The sequence below is a fragment of the Ischnura elegans genome, chromosome 8 (genome assembly GCF_921293095.1).
Source record: "Ischnura elegans chromosome 8, ioIscEleg1.1, whole genome shotgun sequence".
In the NCBI taxonomy this organism is placed as follows: domain Eukaryota; kingdom Metazoa; phylum Arthropoda; class Insecta; order Odonata; family Coenagrionidae; genus Ischnura; species Ischnura elegans.
Window position 1 is genome coordinate 27,255,144 of NC_060253.1, and position 14,471 is coordinate 27,269,614.

At 37.2% G+C, this 14,471-nt stretch overlaps 1 protein-coding gene across 1 annotated transcript; it reads right to left on the reverse strand.

The window, feature by feature from the left end:
• Positions 1–468: 468 nt before the first annotated feature.
• Positions 469–4,512, reverse strand: LOC124164147 (neuropeptide-like protein 31). The gene is made up of 2 exons (XM_046541338.1): positions 4,405–4,512; positions 469–956 (listed from the first exon to the last, which is right to left on the reverse strand). The coding sequence occupies exons 1-2, from the start codon at positions 4,417–4,419 to the stop codon at positions 708–710; spliced, it is 264 nt and encodes an 87-aa protein (XP_046397294.1). The 5' UTR covers positions 4,420–4,512; the 3' UTR covers positions 469–707.
• Between the last annotated feature and the right edge of the window lie 9,959 nt (positions 4,513–14,471).

Genomic DNA, 14,471 nt, shown 5'->3' on the forward strand with positions numbered 1-14,471 from the left:
TATTAAAATAATTACTGGACAAAATCCTCGCTAAAGATTTGGTCCTAGTTAAAATTTTGATACATCAATCCGAACTACGTCCGTACAGAGCAATAAAACTTTGTGGAAGACGAACATAAATCATAGATGTGTCTCGCGAGACTTAATGCTATTCCACTGGGAATACTTAAGGATTATATACAATGTCAACATTAAAGTAGATCACGAGGCATTGCATTTTTAATCCTGCGCATGCGAAAAAAAACAATTTTCCCTATATTAATATTTTCGCTGCAATAATCCGTAATGAATACCATTTTTAATCACTTTTTTTGATGCATAGAAGAATTCGAACTTCGAAATATTGTGTTCATGACACACGGTAACGATCGTATTTAAATTTATATTATGCATTCAGCCAAAGTCCTTATAATGACATTAGGGAGTGAATGGTGAGGTTAAATTTAAAAAATAAACAATAGAGGGAAATTGGCTTTTATGTGAATTTTTTATTGACTTTTCCTTTTTGAGCATTAAAAAAAAATTTACATCGCATTCTCTTCTCCTCGCGTCAGAATGCGTTCATTTCGACACGGTGGACGGTCGTTTTCAGTGCGAGGAGAACCAGGTGGGTGTCATTCTCTCTCTCTATGACTCCAATTTCATTTTTGCGGTGGTTTCGGCGTTGTCTCCATTGGTCCCGGAATGATGATGCAGTTTGTTGGGAATCAACCGAAGTGGTGTCCGTGATGTCCTCCATAACCGCCGCCATATCCACCATATCCTCCGTAACCTCCACCATAACCTCCATGTCCTCCGTAGCCTCCGTAACCTCCGTGTCCACCGTAGCCTCCGTAGCCTCCGCCGTAGCCTCCGCCGCCGTAGCCGCCGTACCCTCCTCCGTAGTGTCGGCCCTCGGCGGTCTCCAGATCAGCGTAGGCCACGGCCAGGACGGCCACCACTAGGATGAGCAAGTGCTGAAAACAAAAGACGGTAATTCAGTTTTTTTTTGTTAATCATAGCGTGCACTTCCATATGCAGTGTCGGTAAGAAATATAGTATAAGTAATCGGATGTAATGTAACAATTACTTTTGCAGTAATTTTTACTTGTGCTCATCGGCGGATTTAGGGGGGGAAGCACGGGGGGACGTGCCACCCCCCAGACGCTAAAAACTAGACAATATTTCTAATACAGTTGTCATTACGTTCGTTTTTATTTTGTGTATTACGGAGCCTTAATCATTAAATTCAATACTAATAATTTTTTTCATCAAAGTAAAGAGAAATTTTCTACAGTACCTAATTGTTGTGTTTTGTTTTTAACCTCAAATATGTATATAAGTACTTTTACCTGTCAGATCCTTATGCCCCCCCCCCCCCAGAAAAAAATCCCTTGATCCGCCCCTTCTTGTGTTGATTACTTTTTCAGTAATTTTTACTTTTAACGATTATCTTTGAAGTAATTTATACATGCAACGACTACTATTGCAGTAGTATCTACTTGTAACGATTACTTTTGCAGTAATCTTTACTAAAAACGATAACTGTTTACGAAATTTAATTTTTAATTGTAATTTTCTCCTTACGGTGGAAGAGGAACCGTTACTTTCTTTGCAATCGTTACTTGTTCGTAATCGACGATTACTTTACTGATTTCACTGATTTACCTAAGCCTCCAGATAACTTCGAGTACTACCAAAACGACGACTTTTGCTCAGTACTTTTACCAACTCTGTCCACATGTTGATTTACGCCAAATATGAAATTTTCATTGAAAAAATCTTTTGGACAATCCGGAAATTGAACCAGGGATGTGAACCGGTGCGAAACAAAGCGCATTATTACGGTGAAATAAGATTTTATGTTTTCCAGGCGAATTACGGGGGTGAATACTTCTCCGGATTTCCGCTGGGTTAAAAACTCCTATGTTGCCGACGTTTCGACCTCCGCCTCGGGGTTCCGAACGTCGGCAAACATTTTAGAGTTTTTAACCTGGTGGGAATCTCGAGAAAAGTTTACCGACGTATTTTTACGGGCCTTGAAGGTGTAAAAATACCCGTCATGGTAAAGTTCTGGGCCCTGCAAGACTCAAAACTGACCGCTGTGACAAAGTTACCGACCGTGTGAGTCACGAAATTACCCCATTACGTACAGTTTCGGACCGAGGCAGGAAAGTGTAATTCGTAATTAATGCCATTTTCAATCACTCCCTTGTGCCGTATAGGAAAGTCGAGCTTCGAAATATTGTATTCATGAGATGAAAACGATTTACGGTAACGATCCCATCTAGATTTTTATGATGCATCAAAACAAGTTCTGTGTTTAAAAAAACATATAAACACGTTGAAACATTAATGTATGGCTGAGTTGAAAACTATAGCAGACACTAAATTGAATTGAACCTCTGTTACTGCCTGAGCAGAATAAAATTCAACATTACGAATGAACCAAGGAAAGAGAGTAAATATTTTCACGGTAAAAATGATTTTTAATTCTGCATCACATCCTTGTTTTTAAAAATGTTTATCTTTCAGTGCGTAAAATATGTACATAGCATGTGCAATCAAAAATATCTGCACTCGTTAAATATTATTATTATTTGAATGTTGGTAATATCAACTAAAAAATGTTTTTTTTTCTCAGATGAAATTTTTCAACATGTAGGCAAATGCTGACAAGAGTTTTCTACGTATTCCCTGAAAATTCCTTAATGCTTGGAAGTTTTTGAAGAGAAACGTGTTACCTATAAAGACAAAATACGACCAGTAAAGAGGGTTTAATGCGTCATAGGTAGGATTATATTCGGCATTTTGAAAATTATCCAATTTATACACCCCTTCTAGTTCGGACTTCCCGCAGAAATTCATAACAAGGCCTACTCCCTTTAATTCTATCAATAAATCCTATTCTGTTCCTTTCCTTTCCCCGCCGCCAACCCAACAATCTTCCCTCAAACACGGATTTTAGCATTCCCTCCCCGCTTTGAACTCACGCCATCCAGGCCCTCTTGTCTTCTCCATAAAGTCAATGAATAACAGGCAGAAAATGGACTTAGCTGGCTTAAAAGAGGATTTTTATATCGGTCTCTAAAGTGATAGCCGTATTTTATTCTCAAAAATGTGTTTTTGGTATTTGAAGGAAAAGTTTATTTCACTTTCAGTATCCGTAAAACTTGACAATTCGGAAACTTTAAAAAACTTCCACAGTAAAATGACGAAAAAATACAGTTGACAATATGTAATTCTCCATATTAAGGAATGCTTTCAAATCTTTTCATTAAACTATTTCAATATGCAATGTGCGCGGTAATATTTCAATATGTAAAAGTAAATCTAAATGTTTACCCTAATTATTATTCATTTTAATATTAATTTGATATAAACACACATCAATATCACATAATAATGCTTCAAATTATTTAAACGGTATTATTTTTTTCTATTCTGCCATTCAAACGAAAAGTAGCAATAAAGGAATGCGAAATGCTTAACTTTTACTGAAATATATTGGATGCAATCCCTTGCGGGCCACAGTAAGATTTAAAAAGGATGATATAGCTTCGAAGCGGCCTTTCAACCTTTGCAATGGCTGAAAGAATACATTTTTATGATAAACCAAACTTTTTTTCAAGATTGTCTTTACTATAATAATATTTAAATGCTCCATAACTCGTTCAGAAATAACAAATTTTGTTTGAGACGGAAACGAGAATATTAAAGTACATCGCAGCTTCGGGTATGACTGGCCGTTATGCCGTTCGAGTTTCATCGTAAACTCTCCAGGTGAAATATGAAAATATAATTTTTGATATATCAAAGTAATCGGTTAATTTGGCAAATAGTTTTGTCGCGACGAGCGGAAGAAAAATTATAAATGCAAAGATCATGGAAAAACATTACGCTAAAAAGAATTGCGATGTTAAAGTTTATTTCCGTAGCTTTATTGTAAAAGAGCCTCTAAAATCCTTTATATGACCACATGATTTCTAGTCGTAATTTCTAGTTATCTAATGCGAATCCAATTACCCGGTTAGCACAAGAAATACAGTATATGTAGAGTGTACTTGGATTCCATAGCTATGTTCCATATTAAGAGATGTGTTATCCTTTCTCTATCTGAACTTTGCTTGGGTAGTAGATATCATGCCTCTCAAGAGGGCGTTTATCCATGAGACATAAGCATATTTTACATATTTACTAGTCCTAAAACTATCTAGGGGATATTTATCGCTCAGGAAAGTAATCTTCGCGATAGAGAAAAAGGTTCAGAATGTAAGAGCCTCATCGTGAGCTCGGTTGCCAAGGGAACAGAGCCCTTGAGAAAAAATAAACAAACTGGCGTATCCTTCAGCCATGACAGTTGAATTCGTCAGGTTCAAGGGCGAAAGGGTTTATCGGAGGAGGACGAAAAAGCTTTCAACTCACCTTGAGTCCAAACATGGTGCTTCGTTACGTCGTCTTTCTCTGTCTCACTGGAAGTTGAGGGAGTGTGAAGATAGGATGTGGAGACCGCCTTTATATACCAAAGTTTGCGCCACCCTCCAGCTCCTTCAAAAGAGGGGAAGCGGATCCAATCCTTCCTTTTCGTGCGAGTAGGGGAACTCGTCTTTTCCTCGTTCCTTTCGACCTGCCGGGGAAGCCCCAGTACATTAGAGAACCCATCCCGCTTATTTCTTTTTTCTTATTATTTCGACTCCTTTCTTAACTCATCTCGCAGACTTCGGCTTGGGTGGAGCGCCCTTAGTAGATCGGCCAGCCACCCGAGGTCAAGGAAATGGACCTGGCCGTAGAGACAAAGGCGCCCATCGCTCGCGCCAAACGAGATAGTTTTCTTTCGCTAGCAACAACGATTGTTACAATGGATGATTCTCCTGACCGCCACTAGGTGCGTTTACATAAACCACCGCTCGCATCACAAACGGCACAGCGAACCGACTTTCACGGGATATTCAGCCATAATTTGGGCTTAACATGATGAAAACGTTTTCTATTTGCACAATTCTTTATTACTATCGACCCAAGTTTCGGCGTATATTGCCATTTTCAAGGTATAATTGAGGTTGTAAACTCAAATTGCGATTCTCATCACGATATTTGTGAAAATATGAACGACTAAATTTTTTAACTTCACTTTTTCTCGTGAGTGCAAATACTCTATTGATAATGGCATTATGTGCCTGGTTCGGTAGAAAGAAAAAAGTGTGGAAATAGACAATTACTTCCTTTATGTTAAATATCACGGATTTCCACCGAATTACGGCGGAAAATTACATCTTTTATAATTTGGGCTGTTTAGTTAAATTCATATTCTTAATGATATAATCCACTGAAAAAATAACTTTTTAATACTATTCATCTCAAGAACATATAATTTATTATCTATGCTATTATTACAGGAGGGATTAAAGGGCTTAAAACTGGCATTACGATTATCATAATGATCTTCATGACAAATTATTCTATCAATTTTTTTATAAATTTTATTTTTCCTCGCAAGGGAAAATAATCTATTGAAAATATTGAAAACAAAAGGGATAGCGCAGCGAACATTTTTGAAAATCGATAAAAACGTCCCCCAGGTGGGAACATTAATCATACTTCTACGGAACAGACAGGGGCCGCCACTATGTAGACCCCTTGCTTTCAGCACAAAAGACTATCGCAGTCCCCGATGAAAGGTTTTGATGGATATTGGCTTGGAGTGGTTGTCACTATACAGAGGACGTGTTGCTCCCGTTTTATCTGTTTTATTTTGTTCCTCTTTATGAAAGCCACATTATAGAGAGAAGAACTTCTTCCACTTATTTTTATATTTCGACTCTTTTTACACGCTCTCTCTTAACTTGCTTCTTATGTAAGTTTCATCGATATTTTTTATTATTTCTAGTTGTTTGACTAAATTTCCACATGGAAAACTAGTTTTAATAATAATACCGGGGTGTGTGCGGTTTGGAATACCCACCAGGATAAGCGGTAGGTGCGAGATTAATAAATTGCGGAATTTTAAGATAAATGGTTCAAAATGGTGAGTTTTACGGCTTTCTGAGGGATATTTAATTAACCCTTACAGTATTCTATTAGAAATATCAATCCAAATAAGTAAATTTAAAAATTTCTCTCAGCTCTGGGGGGGTTTTATCCCCCAATACTCATCCCCCCTCGCTGCGCCACTATGCTCAGCAGTCCATACCACATTGTCCGGTATAGCCCTCATATTTCCACAGAGGGGAATGACGCCTCGGTAGCTTAACTGGCTAAAGCACTCGACCGTAAATCGGGGGATCCGGGTTCGTATCCTGGTCAAGGCGAATGATTTTATCCTCTGTGGATTTCTCGCACAATTTGTGCATTGCGGGTGGCTCCGTAAAGATATCACTGTGGCTAGTCCCGGTATTCTAAAATTTATTTTGACAAAAGAGTCAATAATAGTTTTTTTCCGAGCTTAAAAATCGTGAAACTTATACTCTGCTCTTACTATAACTGCTTTCTGATTCATTATCGATGAATGATCTCACAGAAGAAAAACTGAAGAGCAGTCGGCGTGATTTAAAAATTCCTTAATCTTTATTAAGGGTGACTTTGAGGGTAACACATACCTAATGACCCGACCTTCCCGGAATAAAAGCCAAGGTTTAGATCCGAATGGCTCAAAAAATGTATCAGGAAGAAATGAGTTTAAGAATAAATTTTTTTTAAATGCGTTAATCAACACAAATTTTATGTATGAAAGGATACTTGTCTAGGCTTTGTTCTTTATTTATTAATCATTTATATAGTATCAGTTTTAAGGAATTTGAATCGTTTTGAGCGGATATTCTGAAAATTATTAACAGTTACTAAACTGAATGCTTGGTGCATAAAATATGAGTGAGTAGAAGCAAAGTATTTTTTTTTGTAATCCTAAAAAGCGAGGTTTGGGCATTAGCAGCAGCAGATAAGTCAAGAGTGGAAGCATTAGAAATTTGGTGATACCGTATAATGATGAAGATATAATGGATCGACCGAGTAAGTAATGAGGAAATTCTAAGACGACATGGGAGAAAAGAGAAGCCTTCTAAAAACCTTAAGGAGAAAACGTGACAACATAGTTGGCCATATTATGAAGCATGGTGGCCTGACGTAAACAATCGTAGAAGGACAAGTGGAAGGGAAGAAGGGCAAGGGACGGCCCCGAATGAGATACATAGGACAGGTTATTAAGAATGTAAAATTAAAGAAACACGTCGCTATGAAAAGGCTAGCGGACAGGAGAGAGGAATGGGCAGTTGCTCCATACCAATCTTAGGATTGTACAATAACGATGATTAGTCCTAGTAAATTCTTATTTCTTAAAAAAAGTAGTTCTATATAAATGTAAAGGAATCATTCAAAGTGATGCCTGGAACAGAACATGTATTCCTGTTGGTGCATTTGATTGAGTAGGTAACCATGACACCGGGTTTCCCTCTTCTCTTTCCCCATTCCCTTGCATCATACTTACCAATCGTCTTTCCTATGTTGATTGGTGCTAACAGCTAAGGCTGTCAATATCCTGCCTAGGAAACCAGCCCTAACAACTTCAGAAGCCTGAGGTGAACATTTTTCGTGGAAAATTTCTTCGGTTATCTCACTCTCAGACTTGGTGCTAAGTAGATGGAGATCAATTCTAATCCGAGTTCAAATTTCTTGACTTAAGTTACATAAGACCTCCCCAAAGCAATTGCAACAGTAATTCTTCGAAGGTGGAATGGGAAATTGCTAGCCAATTGATAATAAGAAAATTACTTGGTAGGATAAGGAGCTAGTAAACCGACAGTTATTAGTTTTATATCAATGCAATTATAATTTAATCGTCATTACATCGCAAAACACGAATCAGAGGCGAATTAAACGGTAAGTTGACTAATTTCAGTGCCTATGAACTGAAACCAGAGACGGATGCTATCGTTTTTTCATCAGGGTTAGAGTTATATTTATTTGGGTTATCTATTAAGGATGAAACAATTAATGGCGTATTTCTGTCAATAATATCTTTATCATGAGTTACTCCAAATGTTATGCTATCAAGCATAAAATTATAATCTTCATAGCAAGATATGTACAAAAATATTATGAATGCGATTTAATAATATATTCACTAGTGTAAATATGCTTTCGGGTTTATAGGTTGGCATTTTCGAACATATTTGGCAACATATAGTAATTTCCTCAAATTAATTCTTCATTCAAGGGCCTTTAATGTTTGTACAGTCAGCAAGATTGAGAGAAATTAAATCATGCGTACGTTTATTGCTGAAATGAGGCACTCTAATAGCATGAGGTAAGGTATTTGCCGGAAAAAATAGAGAGAAAATTAGGTGCAACTAGTAGAATACCTGATCAGCTCTCGGGAGATCCGGGTTCTAATCCCGGCCAAGTACAATGTTTTTATTTCATCGAGAACTTCACAATTGGTGCGCTTCTGCCTTGTGTTGAGAAGCAAAACTCTTCGAAGCTGATCTGGATAGCAGATTCTGAAGATGGCCTTCTCCGCCGCAGACAATCGTTGCTCTCTCAATTGGCAGTTTGTAACAATCGTTTTTTCCCTGAACATGGAGAGGTGGCGCGTTGATCCAGCGAGCAAGTTTTTACCTCCCTCTCGCAATTATTTCCTCTTTTATTGCTCACGCTGGATCCCTTCCCTGCCTCGTGTCCTTACGTCAAGTCTCGCTGTTGCCACAGATACGGCCGTTAAAATCTCCTCACAAGGGTAAGTACCAAAGTGTCAGCACCAGATCGCGTTCAAATTTCGAAGTGTGATGGAAAAGTGGAACTTTAAGATATTAATAGTGTTTGGTCAAGCACCCAATGGATCTTAGTTATTGGTATCAAGGGCGCAGCTAGGAACAAAGGCTAGGGGGGTTTTTAGGCGCAACTAATACTTTGGGGTATGGTGGTATTGCATACCCGCCAGGGTAAGTGAGAGTTATGAGGGCCCTCCACCAGAAAAATTTTAATATTAATGGTTCAAAATGACTAGATTTACCGCTTTATGAGAGATATTTGATTAACCCTAACACTATTCTATAAGTAATACTAATCCATTAAGTTAAATGGATTGAACTTTAAAAAAATTCTGAGCTCGGGGGGTGGGGGGGGGGTTATCCCCCAAAACCCCCCCTTGCTGCGCCACTGATTGGTATATTATCGATATTAAATGCCATTTAAACGCCCATATTTATGCAACTCGATATGCAACAATACTGTGATATTAAGGCATTATAATACTATTCACATTTACTCCTCCACTCCATTATTTGGCTCAAAGAAGTGCCCGGAAGGGGCTTTACTGGATGTTTCAGGAGCAATCTACAAGGAACCGCGCGACACCGATGCGAGGAAGGGAGGTAATGCGTAGAGGCGGTGACCCTCTCAGCACTAGTTCATGACGTCATCTACTTACACGCAAAAAGTTAATGGCCGTCGACTTTTCGTCGTGAATAGCAATAGAAACTAAACGAAAGTCAAAACCAGTAATATTTCAATTGTTTCATTCCAAGGTGCGCAATTTAGATACGAAATAAAATAGATTAAACCCGGGGAGAATCAAAAAGAAATCGTAGTCAAAACTACTTCGGGTCGGGCTTTACAGGGTGTTTCAGGAGGAATCTGCAATACTTTTGGAGGTGGTAGGGGAGAAAATTTTATACATATTAATCCATAAACATGGGCTACAACTCCTTAGTTACTGAGCAATGGCAACGCAAAAGTTTTTTTGGTTGCACTTTTCAGTTACCATGAAAACGGTTTTTCTTGGATAACCAGCCTTTTCGAAATATTATTTAATACTCTAGATTTTTTAAGGACATTAAATATTAAGGTAATACGAAAATATGTGATTATAATTATATTTTACGATTAATATTTGAGTTTAATTAAACGAGAGCTTTCAGCGCGTATCAGCAATAGGATTGTGCAACATCACAAATTTGAATATTAATTGTAGGCGTGCGGCAGAGGGTGTTAGTACACCAATCGTTTAAAAATAAAACTTCAGTTAGAGTGTTTTAACCGCGGATTTTCACCTAATATTTAATTTTTAGGTGAAATGCCGTTATATTCCCCTCCCAGTCATTAAGATATCATAAATTCTTCATTTTTGGGATAAAACCGAATGCGTTCGGCAAATACATATCTTATTTTATGGTTTCTGTTGGACCTGTAAAAAGAGTGGTGATCTAAGCTGATGTTTTCCGTGTCCCTCTGGAGGATTTATGTTCTCAATTGCCCATGAAATTCAAGCATACTCATCACGGCAGAAAAAAACGGCGTCAGTTTCCTCGAACAAGGGGAATCCTGGAAAAAATCTACGGTCTTTCGATTGGTGACGTGATCTTCCGGTGATTAAAGAAAATCAATGCACTGACGCCTTTAAAATTATGTTAAAATGCTAAAAGAAAAGCAAGAAAATAAAAAGAGAATATATTAGCTGCTTCGTCCTTTAAATCTCTCAGTGAGATTGGAATTAATTTTTCCAAATAATAATTATGTGTTGAAAAGACAATTTATACCTGCATACTACCCCGAAAGACACCACAATAGGCGTGTGGCAGGGGTGTAACCAACCGTGCAAATAAATAGGAAAGAGAAGGGCGTGCGCATTTAAGATATTTGACTACTGAGTTCTGCCTAGCATTTATATCGCATGTATCATCATCATGAGCGACTTGAATAACATCATCTTTGAAGTGCATTGTATTTCCAGGTCCGACTGAAATGATAAAATAAGAGAAATATTTGGCTAAAAGGATAAGTACTGTGAAAATTCGATTTCCCCCCGAGCAATAAAGGACTTCCATTCAAAACAATTTAATGTAGAGAATTATTAAAATAATATATGCGATACGATAAACTCTATAATAGGTATTACATTTTCACCGTTGAAACTTAAAATATTTTTCTATCATTTCTTTCTTTAATTTTCTCCCGGATGGTCCAGCATGTTTGCTTGTCAGCAGGTTCCAATGAATTACTACACATACCAAAACTTGTTTATGATTACAATGCTAATAAATAAAAAAATTCCAATGCATCAAACTTAAATTTATGCAAAAAACATTATTTTATTCAGATAATAAAAATTATATCAAATTTTTTATATTATCCTTTCAGAATAAAAGAAATATGCACATATAAAAAATAAACATGTTATACATGGTCATTTCTACATTAAATCACACAGAAGATATTCTTATAATCATTAGGCATGTTTTAGTCAAAGGTTTAGCTTCCTTATAGGTTCTGAATGCTTAAAGGTATTAGGCAATTCAATATGTAGCATTGATAGCTGCACTATTACTACATATTTACCACAATTGTTTAAATATCTTTGTCGATATTATTAGCAGTATTTCTCTTTATCGTGGTATGTTTATGATCCATATGGATCGCAAGATTTTTATCAAATAAGTACCTTGTTTTTTCTCTGAACGAATAGTGACACTCAACAAAAGTTGCCTCACCCAATCGTTACTAAAGATGAAATAATAAATAAGGAGATAAAATAATTTTCTCCTGAATAAATTCCTCAAAATAATATCAACTAAACTGACCAACCCCTTTTGAAATAATTTTTTCCCAAAAAATTCGAAATCATGACAAAATGGTTATTATAAAACACGGTCTCAGGCGTTACTTTGTGGAACTGCTTCATCATAGAATAAAATAAAATAAAATTACTTTGTTCTATTCTACACTTTATTTTTAATAGCACGGCCCGGGTTTCAGCATCTAATGCTATCACATGATGATAGCATTAGATGCTGAAACCCGGGTCGTGCTATTTAAAATAAAGTGTGTAATAGAACAAAGTAATTTTATTTTATTCTAAAATGGTTATTCATTATTTCCGTAACAGAGACAATATTTATAGGTAAAAATACATCAGTTATGGTTGAAAAAGCGGTAAAATCTCAATATGAAAGCCATGTGCCCAGTTTTCGCAAATTCGATATCTGTTACGCATCAGTCAATCACCAGTAAGCATTGTTAATGTCATCTTGTGCACAAGGAGAGAATTCATAAAATTTTCCGATTCGTTGAAACACGGAGTGCCCAGGATAATTGACAAGGCCTGAGAGTGGAGAAAGTAGTTTGTCATGTATGTATGTCGTCATTGAGAGCTCTGTCCAAAAAAATAGGGATAGGAGTGGCACATTTATGATAAATGCCTTCCGTCGTCTAATGGCTCATGTGATAGGGTGCATTTTCTATCCTGGGAACAGGGTAGCGATATTATTATCTATCTTTGCGTCTCCCAAACCCATTTGTTCCTTCATTAGCTCTTTCGTAGCCTACCAATATCCAAATGCATTTCTCATCCCCTTCTTTTTCCTCAACTTAAGATTCCTCGGACTAGATGTGCAGGCTTTATCACCCAATGGTCTCCTTCACCATTTCTTTTACATTGTAGATTGTGATGGAGTTCGAAAAATAAATAGACAGTATATTTTATGAAAATATCCCTTCAGTTTCATAGAAATATACACATACACAAAAATTAACATATGCATGCAGTCATTTTACATAAAATCACCCAGAAGATATTCCTCTAATTGGTATGTTTTTAGTTTAAGTTCAAGCTCCCTCATAGGATCTATATGCTTTAAGGTGTTAGGTTAGCTAATAAGTATCATTAGTCGCTCGAATTTTAATGTAGATTTATCATAATTTCTGGAATATCTTTGTGCATGCTTGCGAGTAATTTTTCTCCTTCTCGAGCTATATTTATCATCCTTATGGATCTTAAGATTTTTGTTAAATGCCTTTCGTTTTATAGATCCATCGCCTGCTTTTCCTGCTAATCACAGCGAAAAATTGACGGTCTCGGAGAGAAGGAAAGTGTCAGAGAGGTGGGCTATGGGCTGATGGGAGGGGGATAGCGGATTTTGGGAAATAAGCGACATAGGTAGTTACCATCGCACGGCGTTGAGTTTCTTCCTATGGCAGATCCATCTCCTCGGGAAGAATACACTGTGTGCCTGTCATATTTAACCATCATATCCCAAAGTCCGCGGGATCTCCGTTTTTCCGAAAACTAATGAATATAAAAACTTTCTTAGGGGTATTTGTTTACATGGTTTCTAAGGGAGAGAAGGTTTATGAAGGATACATACCCCAAAGATATCTCAATGTTATGAGGAAGCTTACAGATTTAATTCAAAGACCATTTTTATCAGCTCGTCAAATGCTGTTCTTTCGCTACCTCAGATTATAAAATTTTGAGTAAAAAGTTATAAAAAGACTGTAAGTGACCGCAGTGGCAAGCGGCCACCCTTGGGAACGACGAAGAGGCGAGGGTTAGACGGGGATGGCAAGTGAAACGAAACGAAAATATAAGGCCTAGGTTTAGTTTCGTTTCCGCACGAAATTAAAATCACCAAGAAGTTTAGTTTAGACCCGGGACGAAATTTTACTCACGGGAACGAAACTAAATAAATCGAAACTCCGCTGCTCATAGTTAAGTTTCGATCCCAGAAGTTGAGTGGAGGGGGATAAGAGGGAATAGTTTAGACCCATTACGTTTGACATACGTTTAGAGAGGTTAAAACGCTGAGCTTCAAAATCGAATGGCCAGTTTGCGTTCACCGTTCATCTGCTAGTAGTAAAAATATGAAAAAATATAGTATGCCTTCGATAGGGGTAACCTATCCAGGCGGGATTCGAACCCGCGAATTCTTGTTTGGCTGGCAAGGAATTAACCCTGCCGCCACCCAGTCAGGCATATTATTGACAATGACCCAATTTTGGATACCTTTTTACATAAAAAATAAATTCGGAGGTTATTTGAACAGCCAACCATTTTTACAGTCATCGTTTGGCGAGAAGAATAATGGTATAAAGAACAGGATGTCATCAAGGTTTCGTTATTTCAAGGAAATAGTTCGGCGCGTATCGTTTGAAAATTTCAGTCATTGGAAGTCCAACCACCTGCGCATTTTATGTCGATTTTGCAAGCCTTTAAGCTTCCCGGAATGTGCTGAGTTTGAAAACTTTTATTTCCTTAACATGAGGCTTAATGATTAAAAATAATACTGATCGCATCGAAGGAAAGTATTCACTCCCATGCATTTTCAGTAAAGGACAATTACCACACGTTTCTCAAGGCGCATTTCTAATGAGTTCAGTTGATGAAATCCGCCTATCTCTCGCGATGCAAAACATGTCCGCAGGATAAGATGCATGGTATTGCAGTAATGCCTTTTATTGTGAGTTATGTCATATAAGGTTAACTTGACGTATGATTTCCTAGGAAATTGAGATTTCCTTATTGAAGTCATTATGGCTCAGTTAACTCATTTACGGCGGGGTATAAGCCGTAATAGATAGGTTTTTGGTTTGTTTAATGAAATAAATTACCTAATTGCCTCAGAAATAAGAAACAAATACTATTAAAACTTACCTATTTATAGAGCCCATTTAACCTTTTAAATTTGATCATGCTCCTCAATTATTTTTCAGGGTCTGTCCCAGAA